Raw genomic sequence first — 26494 nt, forward strand, 5'->3', positions numbered from 1 at the left:
ATATGAGGCTGACTCATTATGAATGGGTCCAGCAGGCTCCGTCTAACATGCTATTATTCTACGAACTGAAGTTAGTTGCATTCAGTAACTACGGCCAAATGTCAGAAGTGTGGACGCTGTCGCCGCTCTGTTTCTGTTGCCGGGGAGCCGTGTGTGGGTGAATCAGGGCGGGGCTGCACGGAGAATAAGAGGAGAGATCCAAACACAGGCTAGGCTTTACAGAAGAAATGGGTCATGTAACGCAACATTAAACAATATTGATTCGCTTCTTTTGTGGAGAGGCAGCGGATGCGAGGACATTAGGTGCCCCGGTGTGACCTAGGAAAAAGGTTAGTCGCACACTAGAGCCCTGTGAGTTAACAGACGCTAACTGGCACTGGTCAATGCTGTTGTCTGAAAGACGGGACAAAATGTTGCGTTTACTAGTAAACTGGTAAACCTGGAGACCGACGTATGACCGACTGCTATCTGTATATATTTTCCTCACGTAACTCTGTCCTTTGTTACGGTCTATATCTAGAAACTAAGCCGCGCAGTGCAGGGAACAACTCTAACTGGCTCATGATCAGAGAGTGGTTTACGGAGCGGAAGATGGGCTTTGCAAAAAAAAACTCGGAGCCTTCTTTGAACGGAATGAGGCATTTAAAATATATTGCTGAATTACGCAAATTTAAATCGTGATTGTGATTAAAATCGATTAATTGCTCAGCCCTGTGTGACATGTGTTTGACAGACATTCAAATATGTTTCCTGGGAGCACAGTTCATCACTTTATTTTTGACAGCAAAAATCCAAAACCTCTGCCAGCTTTAACCTCAATCTAGTCAGCCTTCCAGATCAGTTACTGAGATCTGACCGATTCATTCCTGAGGAGGTCATTATCAGAGTATCAAAGTATCATGCTATAGTTGATTACAAAGAGGAATAAAAAAAAAAAAACCATCTTTTGGAAATTGGTCTTAAAGCCTTTAATTAAAGAAATACATAAATATTAGCAATATAGGAAAACATAACCTTTTAAGGACACAAATTTGTGCTTCCAAGTCCAGGTCTCCCATTAAAAAAAGAACTTTCACTGTTGCTAACCTGGTTAAGTCAAGTAAGAGCTTCAGCTTGAATTAGTGAGGATGCTAACTGGCAACAGCCAAAGCTTCATATAATCTGCTACTGCTAGTGGTTTGCTCTGCACGGCGTCCCCGGGGCTGCGTTTTAAACAAACATATCCCCCATCTTAACCTCCTTAACCCCCACCCAGCTGGCCAGAGGCTTACAAACTCATGGTCAATATCAAAGACCTCCTTCTTCTCTGTCATCACATTTCATCCTAAAACCCTAAAACTACCAACGGTTGCAGCTACACCAGCCAAATGCTATTTTTTTATGAAAACCAACAAGGTCTTTTTTTTGCAGTGGAAGGGAGAGGGGAGGACTAGAGTTTCCAGGACCGGGCCGAAAGCAGCTAAGCGTGGGGCTGGTCCCTTTCCACAGGGAGCCCGGCAGACCCGGACCAGCTCATTAACGGTTTGTTTGTGTGGAAGTTCAAAAAGGCTCTGCTGACGTAAGTCCCCATTTACATGGCCGGTTTGATCTGAGTTGGAGGCCTTCCTCCCTGCTGGCCTCCTTGTAGCTGTGTTTCAGTGTTTAAGATATAGAGACTGGGTGTTGCTTCCAGTAACCTGAAGCAATTAGGAAATGCAAACAGCACTACTGAGGCAATTTTATCTTCCGAATGGGGATTGCTCCCAGTTTTGGTAATCTGCTGATTCATGAGTCACAATTTTTATATTTTCCAACATAACAAAGCTAAGTCCAACACTAAAAGAATGTACACATTGTAAAGCCACTCCAAAAAAGATACATTTAAACTAAGTTCTCAAAGCTCAGCATTCAGAAAGCATGGACCACTGCTTTCATTTACTAGTTACCTATAATATTGTACATTATGTTATGTTGTATGATAAAACCCAGGGCTGAAACTTTATCAAGTATTTTTATTATCAATAAATCCATTTAATCATTTACCATGTCTGTAAAATGTCAAAAAATAGGGAAGACCTAACAATGTCTAAACATCTAAGGTGATCAACCAACAGTCCAATGCAAAGATAAACCTGCAATATTTCTGAAATAGATGCAAAGGGCCAAAGCAGGTCTGTTTGCAGACACTCTCTGGGATGATTTTATTAAAATTGTGCCACTTTTCGGTTTACACAACATTGTGTTTAAGGGTTTACCCCACAAATACTAAAGTTCATCAACAAGCTAGATTTGAAAAAATGTAATCTGGACTTCCCGCTGAAGTTACCTGCAGCAACAGCACAGACAAGAAATAAAAAAAAAACATAAATGAAAAGCACAATAGGCCTAATAAACTAATGGTATGCTGTGAAAAACCAGCCTCACCAGCTAATGGCACCTTTTTTTTTGCTATTTATCTTGTTTCTTTAATCTCTAATGCACCTTAATTTGTGGCACTCACTATTTTGTTGCATGGGTCTCTGTGCAACGACAATAAAAGTTTATATTATCTTAAATGAGCTAAAACATACAACATGTTTATGTTTGGCACGTAAGATTTGTAGATTAGTTTCTAGATTTTCCTCATTACTATGCATTTTATTACAAAAGACTATCAATGGGAAACAATGGTAAAAAAAGGCCTTCCAAAGCAGATCAGTGATAATACTCGTGAGAAAAGAAGGGCAATGCAGAAAGGTAAGGATATGTGAACAAACAGGCCTTCAATGGCATGTAGACCACAAAAAATGCTTGGGCTGCTGAGGTATATGGGACTGGAGGCTAATTCCCCTGAGTACAGCCACTGGGAAGCATTACATTACAGACCTTGTTGTCAGAAGCACTATTATGTTTGTGTACTTTTTCACATTTCATCTCACCCATTGGTTCCTTGATAACCCTGTAGTAGTCGGGGGCGTCGTTTGGGTCCACTGGCTCCAGAAACGGCCATGCCATTTTATGTGCCTGCAGAGGAGGGAGGGGCCGTGGGAGAGATAAAGAGAAAGGGGAAAAAAAAAACACTTGAGAAAGCTGAAACCAATGAAGAAAAACAAACGGCACCATGAAAATGACACTGGAAGCAGGTGGGTCAACACAGATGTTCTCTCTTACCTTCGTCCACACTTCCATCTCTCTCCCTCTCTCACACATACACTGGAGAGAGGAGGAGAAAACGAGAGGAGAAGAGGTAGGAGGAGGAAGAGAAAAGAAAAGGAAAGCTAGAAAAATGCTGAGACCAGGCAGCTGTCCAAGGAGCGCTCTGGGGAGCCAATCCCATCAGATAAGACAGACACAGAGGACTTTTGTTTGCTGCTCTTACACTGTAGTGGGGCGCCGACGAACTATGTTAGTGTTAGATTTATTTCTTGTAATTACGGTGCCGCTGCTGCTGCGGTGCTGCTTCAGTTAGTGCTGACCGTGTTCATGTACCTGTACAGTAAATGCAATGTAGAAGTGTAAACCTCCCCGAAATTCTGTCAACCCATTGCTTTGGTTTGCAGATTAGAGTTTTACTTTTTATAGGGTTACCCTATACAGTACACTGAAAGCATGTGTGTTTGTGCAGCTACAATAAATCTATTAACCTGTAAGGAACGCAGAATTCTCCGCAGGCCCTCGTAATCTTTGTCCGTAAGCGGCGTGAAGACCGTCATGGCATCCTCTGTCGACTGACATTGTGGGCACACGTATTCGTCGATGTGGTTGGCCTCGCTCTGCAGGATGCCCACACAGCGACCATGGTACCAGTTCTGACACCGGTCACAGCCGATGTAGAACCTGGAAAGGCAAGACGTACTTTTACTTGTAATGAAGGGCCAATTGCATTGTATTTCAATGTGCTTCATTAATAAATAAATACAATTATTAATAGAGTAGAGATGATGATAACATGTAGTTAGGTTAGCGTGGCGAAACAGAGACATTAATGTGATTTACTCAAAGCAACAGCATTAAGTAAACCAAAAAGGCATACTTTATCCCATTTAATCCCTTCATTGTGAGTTGTGATCAGATAAAAATGTAAGGCAACTCAAGCACTTGGTTACAGCAGGCTAGATCTTGGAGAGATTGTACATTTTCCCAATATTGCACTTCAATTAAGCCTCAACCCAGTTTTGCATTTGAAGCACCAACAATGATGATTGTACACATTCACGTTTGCCAAACACACTCCTGCAGCTCCTTACTGGGACTCATCATATGGAGTCTGACAGATGCAGAACAGCTCCTCCGTGCTGCCCTCCTGGCCCCGTTTACACGCCACACAGATGTAGTCGTCCATCTTCTTAGCCTCCTTCTCCGTGATGCCCACACAGTCTCCGTGATACCAGTTAGTACACAGGTCGCAGCCAATGTAGAACCTTTAGAGATACAAAAGGTGTTGGGATTAATGTCTTGCAGTAGATACACTGGTTTACAGTGTGTCAATACCTATATTAAACTTTTTTTAACATGGTGTTTATCCACTTTAGTACATTTTTACTTGTATAGAAATCGGATGCAGTTAAGTGACGTTTTAACATCTTGTGTTTGACCAAGTCTAGTAGTTTCTGGACCACTGGAAAGTACAACCTCGAAGAGTTGGGACGTTTTGGAGGCAGCAACCAAAACTGCAAGTTTTGGGGGAAATACTTTATTTATAACAGTGTTTTATTGTGCCTACCACTACCATGCCTGCCCCAGGGTAATATAGTATTTAGATTAGCTTCATCATACTTTGTCTCGTCGTAGGGTGTCTTGCAGACGCAGTAGAGCTTGGTGTCCTTTTTGCTCTCCTTGGTGCACGTCGTCGATATCATCTTCTTCTTCTTGGACTTGGCTGACGTCGTCGTATCCCGCTCCTCCTCCCGTTTCCTCTTGTGTGTGGAGTTGACGCCTGTGGTGAGGTGGTGTTGAGGGGGGATGCCATGCGCGTGTGCCAGAGCATGCTGCTGTTGGCTGTTTGCGGCGGCGGCGGCGGCGGCGGCAGCCTGGACCGCCTGCTGGGCTGCTGCCTGAGCCCTCTCCTTCTCCCTCCGCATCCGCAGCAGGTCCCTCTTTAGCTCCTCCTGAGGAGTGTAATATCAGGACAGATGGGGTCAAAATGGGTGGTGAACATTGAATTCAGATACTGCCTTTATGACAGTGCTGCATGCTTAGTGTGCAAAGCTGAATGCATTATTGAGACCATTTTCTCATTTTTTTGTGTACCTGCTTGTTATGAAAAAGTTTACATTAAATGATATTTGAAAGTTCACAGATTTGTTCCTAGTGTTTCTGCTGTGTTTTCCCTCCCTCCCTGCCTTCATACCTGGGCCTCTAGCTGCAGCTCCTTGTCGAGAAGCGCCCGCTTCTTCAGGATCTCCATCTTGAGGCTTTCTTTGTGTCTGTAAAGGAGTGAGGAGAGCTTGCTGGCATTGGCCAACCTCCTCTTTGCCTCCACCACCTCCTCTTTCTTCCTCCTCTTAGCTGCCTGCCTCTCATCTTTGTCTATCCGGTCAAGGATGAATTTCATCACCTGGTTGCATACGATCATCCTGGACAGAGACAAACAGGAAAAAAGGAGGATAAATAAGGAATAAATTACAGACTTATATTCCCTTAACCTTTAAAGTTAGAGGACCATAAAAGCATATTGTGTAGAATAGTGAAGTACTGTGTATTAAGGATGAACAGCCCCTTGAATACAGTAGAATACAGTAGCAGAAAAATGTGTGGTCTTGCCTAAAAACACAGCTCAAGAAATAGCCAGAGTGAATCTAATGAGGACCCATGTGAAATAGGGCTGTGGCCCAATCAGGGTATTTTTAAAGGCATAAAATACACATAATCCTCCTGCTGAGAGAGAAGGATAAAAGAGAAGGGGGGGGGGGGGGGAAGGATTTTAACATATCTGAATCTTGAATTCAGGAAGAAAGTTATCCTTCTGACACACCAGTGGGCAGGAGTTGAGTAATAATCCAAACAATGCTTCAATGTTTTAGAGAGTACAACCTGCATGGATGTTGGCTACTTAAAAAAAAGTGAACATCTAACTTTCCACATATAAGAAATAGGAGTGTGTGTGGGTCAATGCTCAACTCAAATCTGGCAGCTCTATGCAACACTATGTAAATACAAAGTCCAGGGTTTGACTAAGTCTGGAATTTAATAAAAGGTATTGTTGAAGCCATGATTTAAGTGCATTTTTTGGTTAAACATTAATGCTTCACCACACAAACATCTTCAAACCAGCAGAAGAAATGATATATACAATCACCCCCGTTTCGAGGTGGGCACCCAAGATTAGTGTCAACAATTTTGTATCTGACCAATTACATCCCCTTCTGTTCTTGAGTTACCAGTTAAGCGTTTTTTTTTTTGCTGAACATTATGATGTCAAAGTTAAGTTGACCTTTGACATTCGGATGTAATATGTCCTTTTCACATTTTATCATATTAGCCATTTGCATGAAATGTGTCTTTCTTGAGTTATGCAAAAATCAATTTAGTTCAACCCTGAGTGCAAGTGGAAAAAATTTGAAGAAATTCCCTCAAGAATAAGAAAGATGGACAGACGTACGGACTCATGGACGGACAACCTTAAAACATAAGGCAACTGGCCACAGCTGTTGCAGACACATAAAAAACAAGATACGATAAAAAGTCCACAAATATTTTCTCAATATATTACAGTAAATGAAGCTAATTCATGGCCCGGTGCCCCCGGTATGTTCACTTGTGTTCGCCAACATTCACAAGTAAGATTGAAAATTGTTAGTTCACGTTTAACGACAGAATGTTAGTGCATATCTGTGTGAATAACGCACAAACCCATGCATGGCTGCTGAGGTCAAAGATAGGCCAGGGTTCCTACAGCATAAATGCAGCATGAAAGTGGAAGAGACTAATGAAACAGGACACACAAACGCAAGCGGATGTCAGAGTTGGAGGCTATTACTAACAGAGTGGTGTTTTGAAGGCAAAGCAAGAGAAAAGGATGACTTAAAGAAATGGAAAAAGGATGAAAAATAAGCAGAGAGACAAACAACAGAGAGAGCTGCTGTAGTGAAGTCACGGTAGTCTGGGTTTGGTATTTCAGGTTTGTGCGAATGGGTACAGTGTTGACACACTGTCTGTGGACATAAACACATGGTTGTCAGAGTCAACTGTAGGTCAGAGTATAATCTATCTACAGCATCTAACACGGGAGAGAAGGAGGAAAGCCTCTCTTAACATTCCAATACTCTGACTTTTATTTTATAGATTCTGTTTTGTAGTTGTAAAATTTCACTTTTTTTTATAAAGGTAAAAGTAGGGCAACATGCTTCTTGAGACAGTGGGTCTTCAGAAAATCTCTTGGGAACTACAGAAGAAAATAAATGATTATTTTATCTGAATTATTTTGTCAAACGATGCTGATAGACTTTTTATATGGAAGTGTAAATTCGCTAAATCCCTACAAATAAGGTTGGAAGGGCCTTGTGTGATTTTATTTTACAACTCCTCTCATTTGAACATAGGCTTGTCTTTGTGTTCTGGTTTTTGGGGTCAAAGTGAGTACATGCAGCTGTTGGTGGTTACACACCCAAAAGTTCCCACGCTGTGTAGTACCTCCCAACGTGGTGTTTGGATAAAAGCCAAGTGGAGAGAGTAGAGGATAGTGTACAGAATGCCCAAGTGAGATCCATATGATGAGAATATGGACACATACGAATTTAAAGAACTGTCCCACATATAATCACCCTAACCATAATTCCTGTGCTGCATTGTTTCTAAGGTGCATATGTAGCACAGTGCGTTTAGTATGATTGGTGAGAGTCTGATCCTTCCAATTACACCCTCCAAAATGCACGCACGCACACACCTCTGATTTTCTTCTCTCTCTGCAGGTGTCATGGTCTTCTTCTGCTTAAGGTGCTCGATCACCGCGTTTTGTTTCATCACCACCTGAAACAAACGACGCAGGAAGATATCAGAACAGACCACGTTTAACGACAGAATTTACATTTACAGTTTGAGAAGAAACAGCTACTGTGACACCAAGAAAGAACAGATGTTTGATAACATACAAAAATAAAAATACACTAATCTGGACTTTCTGACTTATGTATCATGTAATGTCTGACGTATGTTTAATGTGTACTACAAATATCTACAGAAATGGATTATTATTAAATGTGAACAGGCAGTATTGTGTGTCAAATGCACATAGAGACAGATGAAAACATAGACACACAAAGAAGTAGTGGCAGTATTAAATCCAACAGTGGAACACGGTTCCATACAAACCTGTTTCTGAATGATGTCGCTCTGACTGGCTGAGTTGAGGGCTTGCTCTCTCTTGGCCTCTGCGGCTTGTCTCTTCTTCTGCTGCTGCTGTTCTCTGAGCTGCTGGATTCTCTGCAGTTGCTCCTGGACAGAAGCTGCCTGGATGGTCACTACGTTACCAATCTGTGCACAAAGCATAGTGTGATAAGGTATACAATTTTGAATACTCTGTCTAAACGTGTGAAGCAGTACAAAGGGAATAAAAGGAAAAATGTCTGCTCTACCTGTCCTCCCTGAGCTGAGGTGGTCCCTGTTTGTTGTATCTGGATAGGAAGCTGTAGTTTGATGTGCTGTGGCAGAGAGCCTCCACCCTGCTGGGCCTGCAGCTGTGCCAACACCTGCAGTCACAACACAGAATATACACAAATTTAACAAAGCTGAAAAGAAACCCAGGGTTGTGTTAATACACCTATATTAAACTTTTATTTAGCCCTTGCTACTAGTATCAGGAAAAACAGCTCTCTCAAAAATATTTAAAAGATTTTATATGCAGATGATGTTGAAATCTTTCTGTCACTGCCTGAACAGTCTATTCCCATTCTGTTAGATCTCATAAAGTCATTTGGGGAAGTTTCTGGGTACCCAATTAACTGGCAAAAAAACAATATTTTGCCATTTGAACCATGAAGCCATTTTTTTTGCATAAACTCCCATTTAAAAAAAGGTATAGACACGCTGAAGTACCTTGAAGTAACTCTGGAGCTGGAAAGACTAAAAGGAGAGATTGGCAAGTGGTGCACGCTTGTGCTTTCTATGGTGGGTAGTATGTATGCTATCAAGAGGGTCTCACTGGCAATATTTCTATACCTCTTCTAAAACCTTCCCTATTTTCCTAATAAAGTCATTCTTCAAACTACTAGACTCAATAATGCCTTTTATCTGGGGGTTTAAAGCTCACTGAATATCTGATAAACTGATTAACCAAATCCCAGAGAGAAGGGCGGATTCGGGTTACCATGCTTTCAACATTACTACTGGGCATCAAATCTTAGAGCTATTGATTATTGGCGTGAAGGCTATGGCCTGAAAAATGTCAACAAACACTATAGGGTGGCTATTGAGAAGAAAAATGTTTTCTCAACACCTGGACTGTCAGTAAAGACACAAGTGAATAACTGTATAGTTCCTAATTGTTTGAAAATATGGCAGCATATTAAGGAAGTGCTGCAAGTTGCCTAGAACCTATATCTCTGCTCTAGTGTGTCATAACCATGCAATTTGCCCCTCAAGTCTCCTACTGCTCTACAACACATAGCTCAACACAATGTTACAGTGTCTCTTTGCTAATCATACCTGTACCTGCTGTTGAAGTCCAGACATGCTGATGAGCTGGGGTGTCTGCTGCAGCTGCACGGTTCCTCCCTGCGTCTGCACCTGAAGCGAGGTGGGAGACTGGATGGGCATGTGGGCCTGCGTCTGAGGGGGTAACTGGCCCTGTGGGGTGGCCAACGAAGGGTTGCTGGTGGTGGCCAAGGGGGTCGCCCCTGCCTGGACGGGGGCAGCAGCCTTCTGGGCGGGCTGTGCTGGGGTTTTGGTGGAGGTGGGAACTGTGGTGGCTGGATAGCGAGATAGCCAGAGAAAGTGAGAGATGGTGGTCATAAAAAATGTCCCCATTATTCACTGCAAATCACCCAGATAATACACCTCAAATTTACATTTATTTTCACAATTATTTTCAAGAGTTTGGCTGAAAGCAAATCAATGCTTGTTTCTTATCATACTTGTGCTTGATGTGGGTGTGGCAGCGGAGGCCAGGGGTGTGAAGAGGAAGCGCTGCACCTGGCCGTTGGGCAACGCTGCCTGCATGAGCTGCTGACCGGGACCTGGGATGACAGTGACCCCGTGAGGTATGACCTGCAGCTGACCGGTGGTCTGGCCCTGGCCCTGAACCATCACCGTCAGAGCCTGCTGGGTTCCACCGACACCAGCCTGCCGATCCACACCTGACCCGGCCTGCTGCTTCTACGGGAGGTAGAGAAGAGAGGGGAATGTCAATAACGTTGTCCAGTCTAATCCAAAATAAACTGCCTTTGGTAAAGAATTGTCAACATATCCCATTATTTTTTTTTGTCTTAACTTGAGCCGAGTCATGAACTGTTGCTGGTTTGTGGTTGTAAAGCCTATTAAAACATTATGCGATACTGGGCTCTACAAATAAACTTGACTTTTGAGAAAACAGATGATGTAATTAAAAACCCATATTTTTGTACAATTTTACACTGAACTACATTTTACATTTCTGTGCAGACCAGGGTGTCTACACAGTTTATAATCATCCTTTTATAATGTAGCTAAAGTTATATCTTATAGTTCATATTCAAACATAATCAATTAATGAATCTAAATATTTTCCAATCCTTTTTCTCATACTGTAATTCAAGGAAAAGCAAGTGAAAATAATGTGTACAGACCAATATAATAAGTATATATTTCAATACCAAAACTGAATACTCTATCCTTTATTTTTAAACCAACGTTATCTGTATTTGGAAGGTGTTAATTTCAAACCCTGCGCACTGGGTGACATCCTGGGGTTTTCGGTTTCTCCCCCACTAACCTGTGTTAGCTGGGTGAGTTGTGCCAGGGTGAGTTTAACCTGGCCTTGCCCCTGCGCCCGTGGGGTGCCGGGTGGTGTTTGGCCTGCTGTGGTAGGGCTGGCCGCCGCCTGTCCAGTGACCGTGGCGACAGGGCTGGCACCAGATATTGCTGTGGAAACTGCCTGGCCACGAATGATCTGCGTCACCACTTGCTGTCCACCCTGACCTGGAGGACGAAGGTGTATCAAGATGGTAAAATGAGCTAGTCTTTTACACATGCTTCGGAGTGAGTTGATGTTTGTGCAGCTAAAAAGTATATAAGTCCCATGAAGAGTACATTACCTTGCTGGACCACGAGGGGTGTGCGGAGTATCGTCTTTCCCATTGGTCCTGTCTGCTGGATCGGTGTTCGGATCACTGTCATTCCTGGACGGATCTGACCACCAGCTGCCAGAACCTAGAAGCACATTTCCATGAAGACGTTACTAATTAATTGTTTCAAAGCCAGCATCTTCTTTCTTAATGGTCAGAATCTGACAAAAGAAAGAAAGGTCAAAATTAAAAAAAGGAGCATGCCTGGTACTAATTAAAAATACTGCGACTTGGTTTCAATATGGGAATATACATTTATAGAAACTACATGATAGGGTATAAAAGAATGTACAGAGATAGTAGATATGTCACCTGCTATATAACATTTGAAAAGTACAAACATCACATCGACAAAATTGTAGTGTGGGGCTGGAATGTGGTGTAGGTCTGGGCAATGTTAGAGAATTTCGGAAACATGGTAGAAAATACAATGAGTACAAAACAAAGCAGAAGGCAATATAAGGAAATTAGCAAAGCAGAACATGTACTGACTACAGTTGTGATCACACAAAGGATGAACAAATTGATTAAGTTAAAACATCTCTATGGATACTTTAGAGCAAGGAGAAGGCAGATGTACCTGTTGTTGGGAGCCCGGGGTATTGTGCCTGATGTTGAGCGTAGTAGTGCGGGGCTGGAATGTGGTGTAGGTCTGGGCACCGCCTGCTGTGCTGGAGGGGATGATCCCCAACACTTTCTGCTGAACCACACCTGAAGAGAAAATAGAAACAGAAATATACCGGAGTGAACAAATGAGAAGAGAGACATGAGGACAGGGGTACGGTGAAGACAATATAGGTATCCTGGGAAGCAGCATGCTAATTCTATTTATCAGTCAAGACTAAAACATAACTAGTGGAAAGATAAGTGATGACACAAATGGCAGAGTGAAACGTGAAAGAGAGAAACGCTGCAAGAAAGGGACAGTTTGTTTGAAGAAGTGGACAGAGTTAAGATGTGTGGTTTAAAGAGGCAATTGTTATTGTATACTAATGGGAGTGCGTGAAAGCTTTATATATTTTATTTTAGAGATCTATGCTATTTGTTTGTCAAACCCCTGCCTTTTACATCAAACACATCCATCAAGACATTTTTAAATGATCAAACACTCCTAATACAATTATTGATGAGTGAAGCAGTGGCTATATGTTTGCGTGTCACAAGTAAGAGCAGTTGTACAGAAGTCCAGCATTGATGCAACTTAATACATTATTTGTGCTTCTCTCCTCCTTGATGGCCACCTTTTGATCACAGCAATGGTAAATATTAGTTGAGCAGGTAAACAAATCTTCAAAAAGGCACACTGAAAGCTTAGTTGGGTTTCCCCCAACATACCTGCACCCCCTCATACATTATGCATAAATACAGCACCTACTTTTCAGCTTTAATCTGACAAAGGGAGCGTTTCATATTTGTTCACCAGGCTCTGTGCCTTAATGAGCTCACGTGAAGCTGTCGGTAGAAATGGAAACCGTGAGAGTGCCGCTCTTTTTCCTCTGCTGCCTTCTTGCTGCGGTTTTTCAACCGCAACCGAGCAGGTAAACCTATACATCAAGGGTTTCCCTCTTCAAACAGGGATGTTAAACCCAGTCGTAAGACCAGGGGAGTAGCTGCTCTGGTCACACACTTCAAACATGCTTTTCTATGGATTGGCTGTTTGGAGAAGTTGGGGAGTTGGGACTCTGGTGAGTTGAGAGGTACACTTTAATTCAAAAAGTCGGAGGGAAAAAAAGAAAAATGGAATCCCGCTATAGAGGGCTACCTGTCTGGGAAGCAGACCTCAGGGTAAACTTGTTTTCCTGCCTAACTTCCTCAAGCCCTTCCAAAACAAACAGGGCGCCCAACAGTCATGCTGGATAAATACACATGTCCATTAAATGGTTACACTCCACCTGAACTTGGTTTTTACTTCATGGTAACTTCAATATTTAGAAAAATCACTTTCTTTTTATCCTTAGAGAACATTATTCTCTTTATCTGTTGAATGCAATGTTTTATTTAAGAAAGTCTGTTTTTAATGATACATTTACTGCACACTGAGTGGCTGTTTTTAGCAGCAGCATCATTTAAATCATGTTTCAAAATAAAAATATCTTCATTTGTTTCTTTTCACATTTTTCTTTTAGTTGTCTTGACAGAATCATAAGGATATGTAGGATAAAACAGGAAACCGAGGTATTACTAGTTTGAAGTTGGGAGAAATGTGGCCACAGATTAGAAAGTTCTTTCATTTCCAGACTAAACTTTCCTATCCAATGTTTTTGACTGAATAATATTTACAACTTGAAATTGCACACTTATTTCAGAAAAATACCTGCATGTATACAGCATGTAGTCAAGTAATTGATTTTGTGAATGTTGAATCTGAGCTATATATCCCACACAAGAGCTGTCAACAGCTTTAATGGAACATGTCAACATGAGAGACCACCTCTACTGAGTGTTGAGCAATGAGTGTTTCCTCTGAGTGTTGAGTGGATTTAGAACCTCAGACTACACAAGTCTATCATCCCCAAAAACATCCAACCAAAATAACAGCTTTCTATCTTTCTATTATATTAACATGCCGACAGAACTCAGCCAGACATGATGTGCAACACCAAACTAAGCTGCTGACTCATGAGGTTGGCACATAGTGGGCACCACAATGGGGTTGGTGCAGACCAGGCTGCCACAGTAGCATAAAACACAATGTGCGGGTGACTGCTTTTGAAATGGTAGCACATTTGATATTTTTTCAGGTGGAAGCAGAACAAAACACTTACTTCGAACAAAACACATAGTTGGACTGAACTTAGCTTCGCTTAACATTTGTAGTATGTGTTCAATTATTTAACTTGATCTCCCTCATCCTCTTGTGGTTGTGTACAGTGGCCAGCATCTTTGCATTCATTTGGAGTCCATTTGTTCATCTGGTGAATGTGAGCCCAAAGACGGTCTCCTTTTAGCTCAGTTTTTGGTCTCCACCAAGTTCTGAGAGAAACATTGGTCTCTTTAGCTACTAAATGCGCTGCTATTTTTCACTTCACTAGTTCTTCTCAGTTGTGGGCCTTTAAAAAAGGACTGTCTACTTGTTTACTTAGCTTACTGGCAGCAGCAATCAAGGAATATCTACTTAGTCTCTAATTTGTAGATTTCAAAATATTTAAAATGTGTGAAGACAGACTCAGTTCCTCTAGAGCGCCAAGTTGCTAAATTGATGTGGTGCATGGAAAAAAGAAATGTCTAGACTAAATCAATGCAACTTGTGCCCTCCGCCCACCTCCAAGGTGTTACTTATTAAAGCCTGCCGTACCTCCTTGTGAAGTTGGCACGTTGACTGTGACGATCTTACTGTTGGCAGGCAGCGGCAGCTTGGTGGTCACTACTTTTCCACCTACTGAGGTTCCTGTAATCTGGAAGGTGTGCCCACCAGAGGTGGCCATGGTGGTCTCCGTGCCCGCTCCTAATAAAGCAAACAAAAAATTACAACAAATACTGTAAATCGGATATTATCATTTCTTCTAATACATTTTGATAACCAACACAGAGATGCTGGCGATCAACCCTTAAAACACAATATAAGTGTAAACAATTTTAGATTATATATGTTGAATGGTGTCTCCCTTGTGAACACATGTATTATTTGGTCTGACAAGCTCTGCACCTAAATTTAGGAGAGAACATATAGTACACTGTACCTCTCTATAGCTCCACCAGACTAAAGTAGAGTAAAGAGGCTATTAGTTACACTCTGCTAAGTACCTTGCGTGCTTTGACCCTGCTTGACCCAGGTGGCGAACGACTGCTGGAAGTTTTTGTTCTGCTGGAATGTGACGGGGGTGCCCATCTTGCTGGACAGTACCACCTTGGTGCTGGGGGTGCCCTGTCCTGACAGAGAGCTGACAATGACTTTGGGCGTGGCAACAGGTGTTGAGGGAGTCCCTGTTGGGGTAGCTGTGATTGAACCCGGTTTCTGCTCCAGACGTTTCTGAGATGGTATATTAGGCAGTCAGTACATTAACATAGACACCCATGACAGAAGTATTCATTCAATCAGTAGAGTAGAAAATTAGCTATTACAGTGGTATGGATTGATATAGACAGGGATGTTTGGGCCAAACTATACCATCAATAGATCCTCTTGATCTAGTTTTCACTCATTGTTCAACAAACGTGTAAATCCCAGTTACCAAAAAGTGTCCTCTTTAGAAGTGTCTAAGACTATTTATGCACTTTTTTGGGTAAGCCTCAGTTGGAACATTTTTTTTTTTAAATGCTTACTTATATCATTTCTTTAAAGACTAATATTCCTATAATGAAATTAAACATTTAGTGGAAAGACTATTAAACTTAACCATGCTCACCTTGGCCTGCTCTGCTGCCTGAGCTTTCTCTTTCTCCACCCTGTAAAAGAAAAAAAAACAAAGAACTATAGTAATTTAAAACACTCTACAATCTTCCCATAAATTCTATAATTTAGATGTGATTATGTTGAACAAGTTGAGTATCCGCCTGAGGCGGCCTACGAGGCAATTAGCCTCAATTAGACCAAGGAGAATCTAAGTTTTGTTTGGACTTTACCTATGGAGACCGTAAAATCACCATCCTGAATAATATCTGACTCTTCAGTTTGACATTTTCTTATATCGTCCTGACAGATTGTAGAATTGATGCAACATTGGAGGTAAAGGCATAACATGCTTGACCCTCTGACCTTTCTGAGAAGGCTCTGATCTCCCAGAGGTCCAGCTCCTCCTCAGCCACCCAGGTCTCAATCACCACTGGGCCTGTCTGCTTGGCAGGCTCAGGCTTTTTGGGGCGCAAGGCACTGGAGCGCAGACCCTTCCTCTGAGGGGTGTGGGTTTCTGGAATGGTGAAACAGATCAGTGTTATTGTATTGTATTTTTTTAAATTGCAATACAAAAAAGGAGCAATATTATAAATGGATAGAAAAAGATAACTTCATCCCCTTTTTTTTACTTTAAAATTGATCATGGTTTTGCCACTGTAGTCCAAAGCTTTTATTTTCTTTGGCCTCAAGCACTTTAATTCTTTCTTCAGTGACAGGAATAAAAAAAGTACATCTAACCTTTCGGAGTCTCAGGCACTCCAAGGGGGCAGATGATTTTGCGAATGCAGTACTCTGAGCGAATGCCATAGGGTCCCACGTCACGGCGCTTGATGATCTCGGTGGTGGTGATTTCAGTATCTGAGGTTTCTGTAGCAATGAGTGGGGATAGGGCTGGGTTGGTATGGTGATGAGAAGGAGAGCCCGAGAAGATGGAGGAAATGCACTCCAACATAAACACAGTGACACCCACATGAGACTGAGGGCTGTGTCTTTTTCAGACAAGCACTTTTGTATATTTCTCTGGGCCAACATATGGATAAGAAAGATAGCCCAAGTAAAAACAGGAAGATATTATGGAGTTATTAAACTGTAATAATGCTACAGTTTTTTATGGTTGGAGAAGACTGATTTTTGTGGAAACATCAGCTGCATCTATCATCCACAGTAAAGGCAGGAATATGAGCATAAATAAAGCAGACAATACATGAAAGAACCATAAAGGAAATTAGATAACAGCAGATAAATATTCAAACACAAATCCCTTCTTCGTCATATATGTCAAACAACATAATTGATTTCCTCAAAAACCTAAAATCAAATTTGATCATTTCTTCCCCCTAACCCTAGGGTAAAATACATCTTTATTTGGAGTCTGGATGGTTTGGGAGAGAAGAAGGGGCTTCTACCTGTACGCGTGGTGCCTACAGCAGCGGATGGTTTGACAGCCATGTCGTCCCATCTCAAAGAGGCCCACAGGAGCCTCAACATCAGGCTCACACCAGCCAAAGACTTCACCGTCTGCAGGCGATACCTATAACACAACCACAAGGTTCACATATTAGTCATATATGCAGTTGCATGCTGTGCAAGTAATGTGTGCTTGCAACTTCACACTTATACAAATCATAAACTGTAAGAAACTCCTGGAAAATGGAAATGTCTGTAATTGTTTTACTTAAAATATTAGAATTTTAATTTAAACTAGAATATAAACTTTGACTGAAAAAAAGTTGTTCTACAGCTATGAGCTGAAGGGGTTTTGGCATTTCCCACTGCCCTGGTGTCATGCAGTTCATTAGTGCTGGACAACTGACCGCCAGTGCCTCGCTCATTGTTACAGACGTACATTTCAGCATGATCGTATAACAAGAAGAGGCAAAAGAGTAAAAACAGACTGAGGTTGTTGGTGATGTTGCTGTCCTTCATGACAATTTTTAATGAAAGAACGACTGGCTGCTATATTTAATAAATAATTGTATACGCTAATTTGGTTGAGGAACAGATATTATCTGTGACTACAAAAAGACAAAACAACAGATCAAACACACAAAGTTTAAAGTGGAAGCTTGTGCATATAGCGTTTGGTCATTTTTAATTTAATAAACAGTTTTGGGTGTAACAGACTGCTCTGAGTGTAGAGTTAGATGACGGGAAAAGGTCTCTTAGAAGAAATATTCCTTCCTTGCATCATTATGGCCGCGTCTGCTGTTCCAACAATGCACTCCTCTCTTGAACATTTACAAAAACATCATCACAAGGCTGTGTGTGTATGGGTTTTGGTATAATCCCCTTCCCATGTGTAACCACAGGCGGGAAAATATCCCTGGGTTACTGCATAAAATGAACATCCTGACACTTGTCCGCTGTATGATTCATGACTGCTTTGGAACTCTGAGGTCCAGTTAAAATAACCTGTGTGACACCAAGCTCAGAGCCACAACATCGCTCAGGGCCAAAGCCACAAACAGCAGACAGGGACGGAGACATAATGAACAACAAATCAACAGGACATGGCACTTTGACAAAACCAAGAAAGGATTTAAAGGTGTATGCTTAAAGAACATATCAGCCTTATCCCTTCTGTTGTCTTTTGTAAACATCACAAATGTACATTTTAAATGTACACACAACTGTGAATAATTCTTTCAGCACAAAGCTACACAGGCCTTGTCATGTTGCCCAATATCCAGAGCTAAAAGTGAAAGTACACGTTAAATACGTATTATCCTTCTCATGCTACTATGTACCACAGCCATATGTTTTTTTTTTTCCATTTCACAGGTTCCGCCTTTACATAAACTGTACTATGACACTGAACACACAAAAGTCTTTGACAAATGGAAAAAATAGATTTTTAAGAAATCCACGAAAAAATAAAGTTAAGTTTGATTAAGTTATATTTAGAAATATTTTACTTTCAAGTGGCCATTTGTAAATTAAGGGTACAATTTAATTTTAGTCAAGCCATCATTTCTTATTCAAATTTGGAGGGGTTTTAATCATGAATATTTTTTGGGGGAGTCAGATACAAATCATGTCTGACTGACTAAAACTTAAATATTCTGTGGAATGGAATTTCCATTTGGAATAAAGCGTTGTATGTACAAGATCCACAGGGCCAGATGTACCTACAGTTGCAAACGTAAGGTTATCAACGCCGTGGCTAATCCGTAGAAAGCGCATGCTGTGATACACCATCTTATGCTATTTACCAAACCTGCAGTTCATTAGGTAATCAGTGCCTTTACCCGCCCACTGTACCCTAAATTGCCCGCATTTCAAAGGGCAATTGAATGAAAGCGTTAAGTAATTGTGCTATGATACGGCAAAGTGCAGACTTCGATATTCCCACTGCTGATGCTATGACTGTTTGAAATGATCCTGATGCCAACATTTGTAATGTAGCAAGAAATTTAACAACTGCTGGAATGGAATGTGAACGCTGAGTTGAATATTTTATGTTATCTTTGATTTTCTCCAGTAGCCTAACTGTAATATTGCATGGCTGCTTAATCTGTACACTTTATGATTTTGTTTTTAACTGAGCAGAAAAAGTGAGTGATCATTGACAGAAAGAGCGAGCTTACCTCCAGGTGATGCCAAACGTGGGCCTGGGTGAAGGATATGGCCAGATATCCAGGGCTGGTTTGGCATTGTAGCTAAATATGGACACCTCACGGAATCCACCTCGCCTCGCCAGCACTTTCAAGTCATCATATGGCAGTACAAAAATACTCTTGCGGCTGCTTTTGGTGACAAACTTGCGGTAAGAAGGAAGGGCAGTGTCTGAGCGTGTCTTCTTGGTACGGGAGAACTTGAGAAGACGAACACGGCCCTTTGTTGATGACGAGTCCTCCAGGCTCACAGCAAAAGAAGACACTGAGGTTTTACCACTGGTGTCAGTTTTTGACTTACTGACAGAGGCTGAGAGTGCCGTTCTCTGTTCTTGTGTCACCATTTCAATCTGGCTGGCCTCTGACTGACCATCAAGTCCGGGGGAACAGATTTTGGTCACAGTTGTTTTGGTCATGGTAGTAAGGGTGGACACTGCACTGTTTTCTTTTGTCGACACATCAGGCTTCATTACCACTACAGATGCCTTCGATGGCACTTTGTCTATCCTCATCTCTGTGGAAACTACTGTTGTGGTGGTTGTGGAGGTTGTGGTTACCTGTGTGATGATGGTCTTGAGTGGTTCTGTCGCCCCACTAGTACTATTCTCCTCTGCAAAGTCGTCACTTAGACTGGACTCTTCTGCTGAAGGTATGGGAGACGGTGCCATTCTGATGATCTTGACCACAGGACTGGGTTTGGTCTCCACAGATGTGCTGCTGCGTTGTAGAGTGCTCTGAGTATCGGCTCCAAGTGCATTTATGTTGTTCTCTAGCTTCGTCTTCTTCAGCGGAGGTTCGTAGTGCTGGTCTCTTATTATTGTTTTGCTCTCTACCTCTACCTTAGAAGCTAAGCTTGGTTCCTCGCCCTCAACCTCTGTACAATCATTTACAGAAGCCAAATCTCCGTTTACTAAAGGCTGTTGTTGTGTACTGTCCTTCAATGACACAATCAGCCCTTGTTCTTCAACTTTACCAATGCTGTTCACCATGGGCTGTGGACTGCTGCTGAGCACAACATTATTTGAGCTCATTACAGAGTTACTCAACATGCTTTCACTCCCCAAGCCGTCATTACCATTTACCTGAGGGAGAAGAGAACCTGGCTCGGGAGTGCTATTGTTGTCGGTTTTATCTAATCCAATGCCTTGTATATTTTCCTGGTTCTCCTCTGGCCCCATGCCATTTTCCTCTGTACCCAAATGTGCTGAATTTATAATTTCCGGGTGTTGCTGAATACCTTTGGAAGGAGATATGTTTTGACTGCTTATTTGGTCAAATACACTTGTAGCTGTCCTCAGAGAGTCCATTTTTAAGTTGGGTACCTCAGACCCTGTATTTTCAATATGCACAGCCTTAGTAACATCTGATGTTACACTCGCTGTTTGTCGCTCTAAAGAGCTGTGAATCCCCCCTGCTGTTTTTTCATGTAGGAAATGCACTTTTTCAGGCAGTATGACACCTTCCTGCACCGAACTGTCTGTTTTAATTTCTTTTGGCCACATAGTCCTTTCTACTAAGTTTGCCTCCAATACCTGGGGAATGGAGCTGGTTTGGTTTTGTGTAATCGTACTGCAACTGTCTTTGGGTGTTGAGTCCGGAACAAGAGAAGGGAGAGGAGGAGTGACAATCTCATCTGTCGTTTTAGAGAGTTCAGCCAGACTCTTGCTTTCAACAGCTTGTACTCCAACCTTTCCTGGCCCTGAAGTTTGTGTTGTGGAAGCTTTGCCCACTGCAAGCTGTGTCTGGGTAAGAGTATGGGGCCTAAGAGGCGATCGCGGCCGGACTGGAGTGGTCAGAGCGGGGTTTGAAGTGGATGAAACTGGTGTAGGAGTCTGAGGGTTGGAGGCAGACACCTGCTGCCTCTGCCTCTCTTCAATAACGTGCTGCTTCACTCGCCGCTCTAGGAGGCTGTCCAGCTTGGAGGACTTGACCTTCTTCTTGTAGGCGATGCGGGTAAGGAAGCCTTTGCTGACATCAACTACATCATAGTTAAAGGGTCGTGTCGGGTCCTCTGTAGGCTCCTCCTTAATGGAGACTGAATGGAGATTTTCCTCCTGAATACTGGACCCTGGAGAGAAAATTAATTAAGACTTTAATGTGCATTGATATAAACCTGGGATACTTCCTCACATTCTCCTTGCAATCTCTGTCAATCAAATTGAAAAAAGAAGGATAAACAAACAATGAAGTAAATGTAATTATAAATGTTCTACATCCGCCACATGCAATTGAATACAATGCAATTAGACACTAAGTCACACTCATACTTTGCTCTTCATCAGATCTTGAGTATGTGGGGTCCACCTCCATCTTTGCAGGTGATTCATCTGCTGATAATTCCTCAGACTTTTCATTTTCATCCGACTCTTCTTTCTTTTCCTCTTCTATCCGCTCATTAGACTCCAAATCTTCAACAGACATGGGAGGATCTGTTGCAAGCTTGGAGAGGCCAGAGGAGTCCTGATCTTTTTCCTCACTGTGTAAGACAGCAGCTCCCTGAGCTTCTGGCGCAAATACACTGGGACGTCGACTCAAGTCCAACAGTGTACATTTCTTGCCAAGTTTAGCATCTTCGGAAAACCAAATGACAGAGAGTTTATTTTTCAAATTTGTTTATAAACACACATCTAGAGCTACTGATAATATAATGAACTTGAGAAGGATTGACGTGCCATATCCAGCTTCTATAACATAAAGAACACACTTGCAGTTAGTCTGCAGCTCTGCTTAACATATGAAATATTTAGCAGCAGTTAAGGATAAAAAATAATCTAAACTATTTGTGAGGTCTATGATTGACTCTTTGAGATAACTTATGACATCAACAAACACATCAAAAGAGGCTTAAATTTATAGAATGCCAACCAACACATACAATGACATTGTTGAGATTACTGAAGGAGAGACTTATTCACTCTCAGAGGCAAAAATACTTTAAATTAGAGAAAACCACATTTTAGGCCCCAAAGTCTCCCATCCCAAACCTTCAAGTTCTTTGCGGTAGTTGGCGTTAGTGTTGCCGGGAAGCCTGGGGACAAACCGCTGCACATAAGTCTTACTGATCCAACTCCAGCCCCCATAGCCCGTAACGCGATACTCCTCTCCCTTCTGCTTCCACACCTTTAAGTAAGACAAGAAAGCAGAAAATGAATGATGGAAAGAAAAATAAAGAAACAAAAAGTAATGAAAGGTTCAAACAGAGAAGAGTAATTGGGAGAAAGGGATAGGAGAGGGAAGAGCAAAGGTATGAAGAGAGATTCAAAGGTTAAGGTCATTCACACACTGATCACTGCTGAGGGAAATGACTCACAGCGGAGCTCAATTTGCTGCATCAAAGAGCCCTTGATGGTCCCAGACGCACATATGCACAACATACACACCAGTGTTTCCCAGAGCAATGCCTCCAGGCTGCAAGTCTCAATCTAGAAGTAGACTAGACTAAAATGTTATTGTCATTATCCTATTGTCAGTAGAGTTCCATGTTGTGTTGGAACAGACAACGAAACCTAGAATAGTTAGGCTTTTTGTATCTTATCTAATCAAACCTCTTGTAACTTGTTCAGTGGTGCATCTTAAATGTGGCAAGCACAGAATGTTTTATTTTACATTACATTAAGCGGACGTTTTTAGCCGAGGAGAGTACCAAAAAGTGCATTTAATCATGACGGTACAAACTCAGAACAGCAAAAATCCCATAGAAGAAGTACATTAGCTAAAAAAATAATAATGTCATTTCATCAGACTCTGAACATCCCGTGTCAAGTTCAATGCCCATGTTTACATTTAGCTTTAACAGTCATGGCAGCCACACTGGACATCCCGTGTCTGTATGTCATGTGCTGTACAAAGCTCATTTACATGAGGAGTGGGTTATTTTGGTAGAAAAAATGACAGGCTTGCGGCCAGGAGTCAAATAACCTCTTCGCTGGTCCAATCTCAATTCTGATATGCCAAGTATGTATACATGAGCATAAAAGGGTGGTCCTTGTGTGCATGAACGGTAAAAGAATATCCAATTTATGACATGTTAAACGCATCTTGTGTTAGAAATAAACAATTATAAAGCCAACATTTGTGAATATGTATGCAACCTACCTGGTGTTTAATTGGAAAGGTGTATTTGACCCAGGTGGCCTGTTGCATTGTCTCTTCATCCTCCAGCTTCTTCTCCCTCTTCTTCACTTTTTCCTTCTCCTCACGCTCCATAGAGGTCATGCGGTTTAACCTGAAAATGAAAATGTTATTGTTATACAGTATAGCCTGCCCTGCTGCTCTTAAATTATAACTGCAATTGATTTAAAGTCTACAAAAAACTAGTAATGGAGAAGAAAAGTGGACTAAATAGCCTTTGATGTGAATTCTCTGTCTGAACTTTTGTGTTCATGGTGTGCTGCACACACAATTGCTGTATAAGGTCATTGATCATTTAACGACAACCACGTATATCTTTTCAACCATTCAGCCTTCTGTTTTTAGCCATTCGGAATTAGAAGGCTTCTTGAATAATGCAAAAGTATGATTATAGCCCTGACTAAAGATGAGATGATAGTTACTCTTAGAACATAAATTAAACATGACAAACACGACACACACACACTTGCCCTACAAGTTGCTAAAAAGCTCCCTCTTTCGCTCACTTACTTTGATCACAGTTCAAACATTCTGATCCTAACCTTGTGAAATCTTGGACAATCGCTTCTTTACTGGGGCGGTGTGGTGTTGAAGCAGTAGTAGAGGTGGGTGGCACTGGTAGTGGTCTTGCAGTCTAAATATTATGCCTCACAGCTAGGGTGGGCCTTTTGATCTGATTTGATCTGGTTATGATTGCCTCGGCCTGCTACACACACCCTATGTACATGCTCTGAATGGTTGTTTCAGTTTTTAATCTTTTTTTAAAAGTATTTGAATGTATTTAAACTGAATTTCTGGATGGATGCTATAACTATTATTAGAGTTATACCGGCTATATTGTTATATATATTTTATATACAGTATATTAGATCACTGTGTAAAAACACAGATATATGAATATGTATATTATATATACACACACATATCTATATATCCACACACACACACACACGCACAAAGTTTGGTTATACCTTCTCATTCAATGCGTTTCCTTTATTTTCATGACTATTTACATTATAGATTCTCATTGAAGGCATCAAAACTATGACTGAACACATGGAATTATGTACATAACAAAAAGCTGAAATAACTGAAAACATGTCTTTTATTCTAGTTTCTTCAAAGTAGCCACCCTCTGCTCTGATTGCTGCTTTGAACACTCTTGTCATTCTCTTGATGAGCTTCAAGAGGTGAAATGGTTTCCCAACCGTCTTGAAGGAGTTCTCAGAGATGCTTTGCACTTGTAGGCCCTTTTGTCTACACTCTGCAGTCCAGCTCCCCCCAAACCATCTAAAATAGGTCAGGTCCGGTGACTGTGGAGGCCAGGTCATCTGGCGCAGCACTCCAACACTCTACTTCTTGGTCAAATAGCGCTTAAAAGCCTGGAAGTGTGTTTGGGGTCATTGTCCTGTTGAAAAATAAATGATGGCCAACTAAACGCAAACCGGATGGGATGGCAGGCCGCTGCAGGATGCTGTTATAGCCATGGTGGTTCAGTAAGCCTTCAATTTGGAATAAATCCCTAAAAGTGTCACCAGCAAAGCACCCCCACACCATCACACCTCCTCCTCCATGCTTCACGGTGGGAACCAGGCATGTAGAATCCATCCGGCCACCTTTTCTGCGTCGCACAAAGACACAGCGGTTGGAACCAAAGATCTCAAATTTGGATTGATCAGACCAAAGCAAAGATTTCCACTTGTCTAAGTGGAAATTGTCTGAATGTCCATTCCTGTGTTTCTTGGCCCAAACAAATCTCTTCTGCTTGTTGCCTCTTCTTAGCAGTGGTTTCCTAGCAGCTATTTGACCGTGAAGGCCTGATTCGCACGGTCTCCTTTTAACAGTTGTTCTAGAGATGTATCTGCTGCTAGAACTCTGTGTGGTATTCATCTGGTTTCTACTCTGAGCTGAACTTGCGATTTCTGAGGCTGGTGACTCAGATAAACTTATCCTCGGCCTTGATCTTCCTTTCCTAGGGCGGTCCTAGTGTGTGAGCCAGTTTCGTTATAGCACTTGATGGTTTTTGTGACTGCACTTAGGGACACTTTCAAAGTTTTCACAATTTTTTGGACCGACTGACATTCATTTCTTAAAGTAATGATGGCCACTCGTTTCTCTTGACTTAGCTGATTGGTTTTTGCCATAATATGAATTCTAACAGTTGTCCAATAGGGCTGTCGGCTGTGTATCAACCTGACTTCTGACCAACACAACTGATGGTCCCAACCCCATTAATAAGGCAAGAAATACCACTAATTTATCCTGTACAATATAAATAAAATGAAAATAAAGGAAACGCATTGAATGAGAAGGTGTAACCAAACTTTTGGCCACACACACTAGGTGTGTACCTGGTATGGCCCAGCGAGTCCTTCCAGACAGGCAGCATAGCCACAGGCTTGATGGCACACTCCAGGATGGCCAGAGCCAGCGCAAACTCTCTGGCCTTACTGCACATCTGAACTGCTTTAATCCAATTGGTCCTATAAAACAAGCAAAGCAACATTAAACAATTTTAACCTTCTGTTCATTTTAGGCACTTTCTCTTTTAGGCTACATTTAGTTTTCTGTCATTGTGCACTTATAGTTTTGGAGGAAGTACCTTAATTCTGACTATTTCTTTCCATATCTAAACATAAGATGATGTAATCATTTAAAGGCAACATCCCAAAGCACTAAAAGTTAAGCTACAAAAGTATCAAAATTGTAACAAACCATATCCATTTCACAGTGCCTGAATCTGTACCTGTGTGAGGCCCAGTTAGGGTGCATGAACGGTGCTGGAACATTGTTCTCCAGCTGGATGATGGTGATTCTCAGTGTGGAGATGGTCAGAATCTTTGAGCCATGAATGGACCCATTCCACTTAAACTCTCCTGCTGGTGTCATGCAGAACTTATGGGAGAGATGCCGCCTCTTGTCATGGTCCTAATGAAAAGACAAATAATATAGGTTCTAGTCAGGGATTAAGTTTAAGCATGAGTGTACTGTTTTAACTGACAATCCACATGACTTGGGTGTCTTTAAAACAATAGGAGAAACTTTTGAAAACACGCAGAAAAAGGAAAAAACAGAAAGGCCTGGAATGCACTGAGCAACCCTGCAGCTTACAGTGAGGAAATTAAGTATTTGAACACCCTGCTATTTTGCAAGTTCTCCCACTTAGAAATCATGGAGGGGTCTGAAATTGTCATCGTAGG

General features: G+C 41.7%; 1 protein-coding gene across 7 annotated transcripts in view; it reads right to left on the bottom strand.

Moving 5' to 3' along the window:
- Nucleotides 1-26494, bottom strand: part of LOC117953945 (nucleosome-remodeling factor subunit BPTF-like) — a 47557-nt gene that overhangs the window by 5026 nt on the left and 16037 nt on the right. For 5 of the 7 annotated variants that reach the window (XM_034887379.1, XM_034887411.1, XM_034887406.1 and 2 more), the window contains 25 exons: nucleotides 26041-26222; nucleotides 25646-25777; nucleotides 23259-23388; nucleotides 22148-22283; nucleotides 21431-21733; nucleotides 19137-21231; nucleotides 16956-17080; nucleotides 16288-16440; nucleotides 15913-16063; nucleotides 15563-15602; nucleotides 14961-15186; nucleotides 14512-14661; nucleotides 11797-11927; nucleotides 11187-11301; nucleotides 10865-11070; nucleotides 10029-10269; nucleotides 9601-9863; nucleotides 8532-8645; nucleotides 8269-8430; nucleotides 7844-7926; nucleotides 5309-5534; nucleotides 4735-5066; nucleotides 4206-4379; nucleotides 3603-3795; nucleotides 2898-2982 (listed from right to left, as the gene is read on the bottom strand). In XM_034887379.1, coding sequence (XP_034743270.1) covers nucleotides 2898-2982; nucleotides 3603-3795; nucleotides 4206-4379; nucleotides 4735-5066; nucleotides 5309-5534; nucleotides 7844-7926; nucleotides 8269-8430; nucleotides 8532-8645; nucleotides 9601-9863; nucleotides 10029-10269; nucleotides 10865-11070; nucleotides 11187-11301; nucleotides 11797-11927; nucleotides 14512-14661; nucleotides 14961-15186; nucleotides 15563-15602; nucleotides 15913-16063; nucleotides 16288-16440; nucleotides 16956-17080; nucleotides 19137-21231; nucleotides 21431-21733; nucleotides 22148-22283; nucleotides 23259-23388; nucleotides 25646-25777; nucleotides 26041-26222 — 6148 coding nt within the window. The remainder of the gene's footprint in view (nucleotides 1-2897; nucleotides 2983-3602; nucleotides 3796-4205; nucleotides 4380-4734; nucleotides 5067-5308; nucleotides 5535-7843; nucleotides 7927-8268; nucleotides 8431-8531; nucleotides 8646-9600; nucleotides 9864-10028; nucleotides 10270-10864; nucleotides 11071-11186; nucleotides 11302-11796; nucleotides 11928-14511; nucleotides 14662-14960; nucleotides 15187-15562; nucleotides 15603-15912; nucleotides 16064-16287; nucleotides 16441-16955; nucleotides 17081-19136; nucleotides 21232-21430; nucleotides 21734-22147; nucleotides 22284-23258; nucleotides 23389-25645; nucleotides 25778-26040; nucleotides 26223-26494) is intronic. The other 2 variants (XM_034887372.1, XM_034887387.1) reach the window with 2 other exon arrangements.

Source organism: Etheostoma cragini, chromosome 2, assembly GCF_013103735.1.
Source record: "Etheostoma cragini isolate CJK2018 chromosome 2, CSU_Ecrag_1.0, whole genome shotgun sequence".
NCBI classification, from domain to species: Eukaryota; Metazoa; Chordata; class Actinopteri; order Perciformes; family Percidae; genus Etheostoma; species Etheostoma cragini.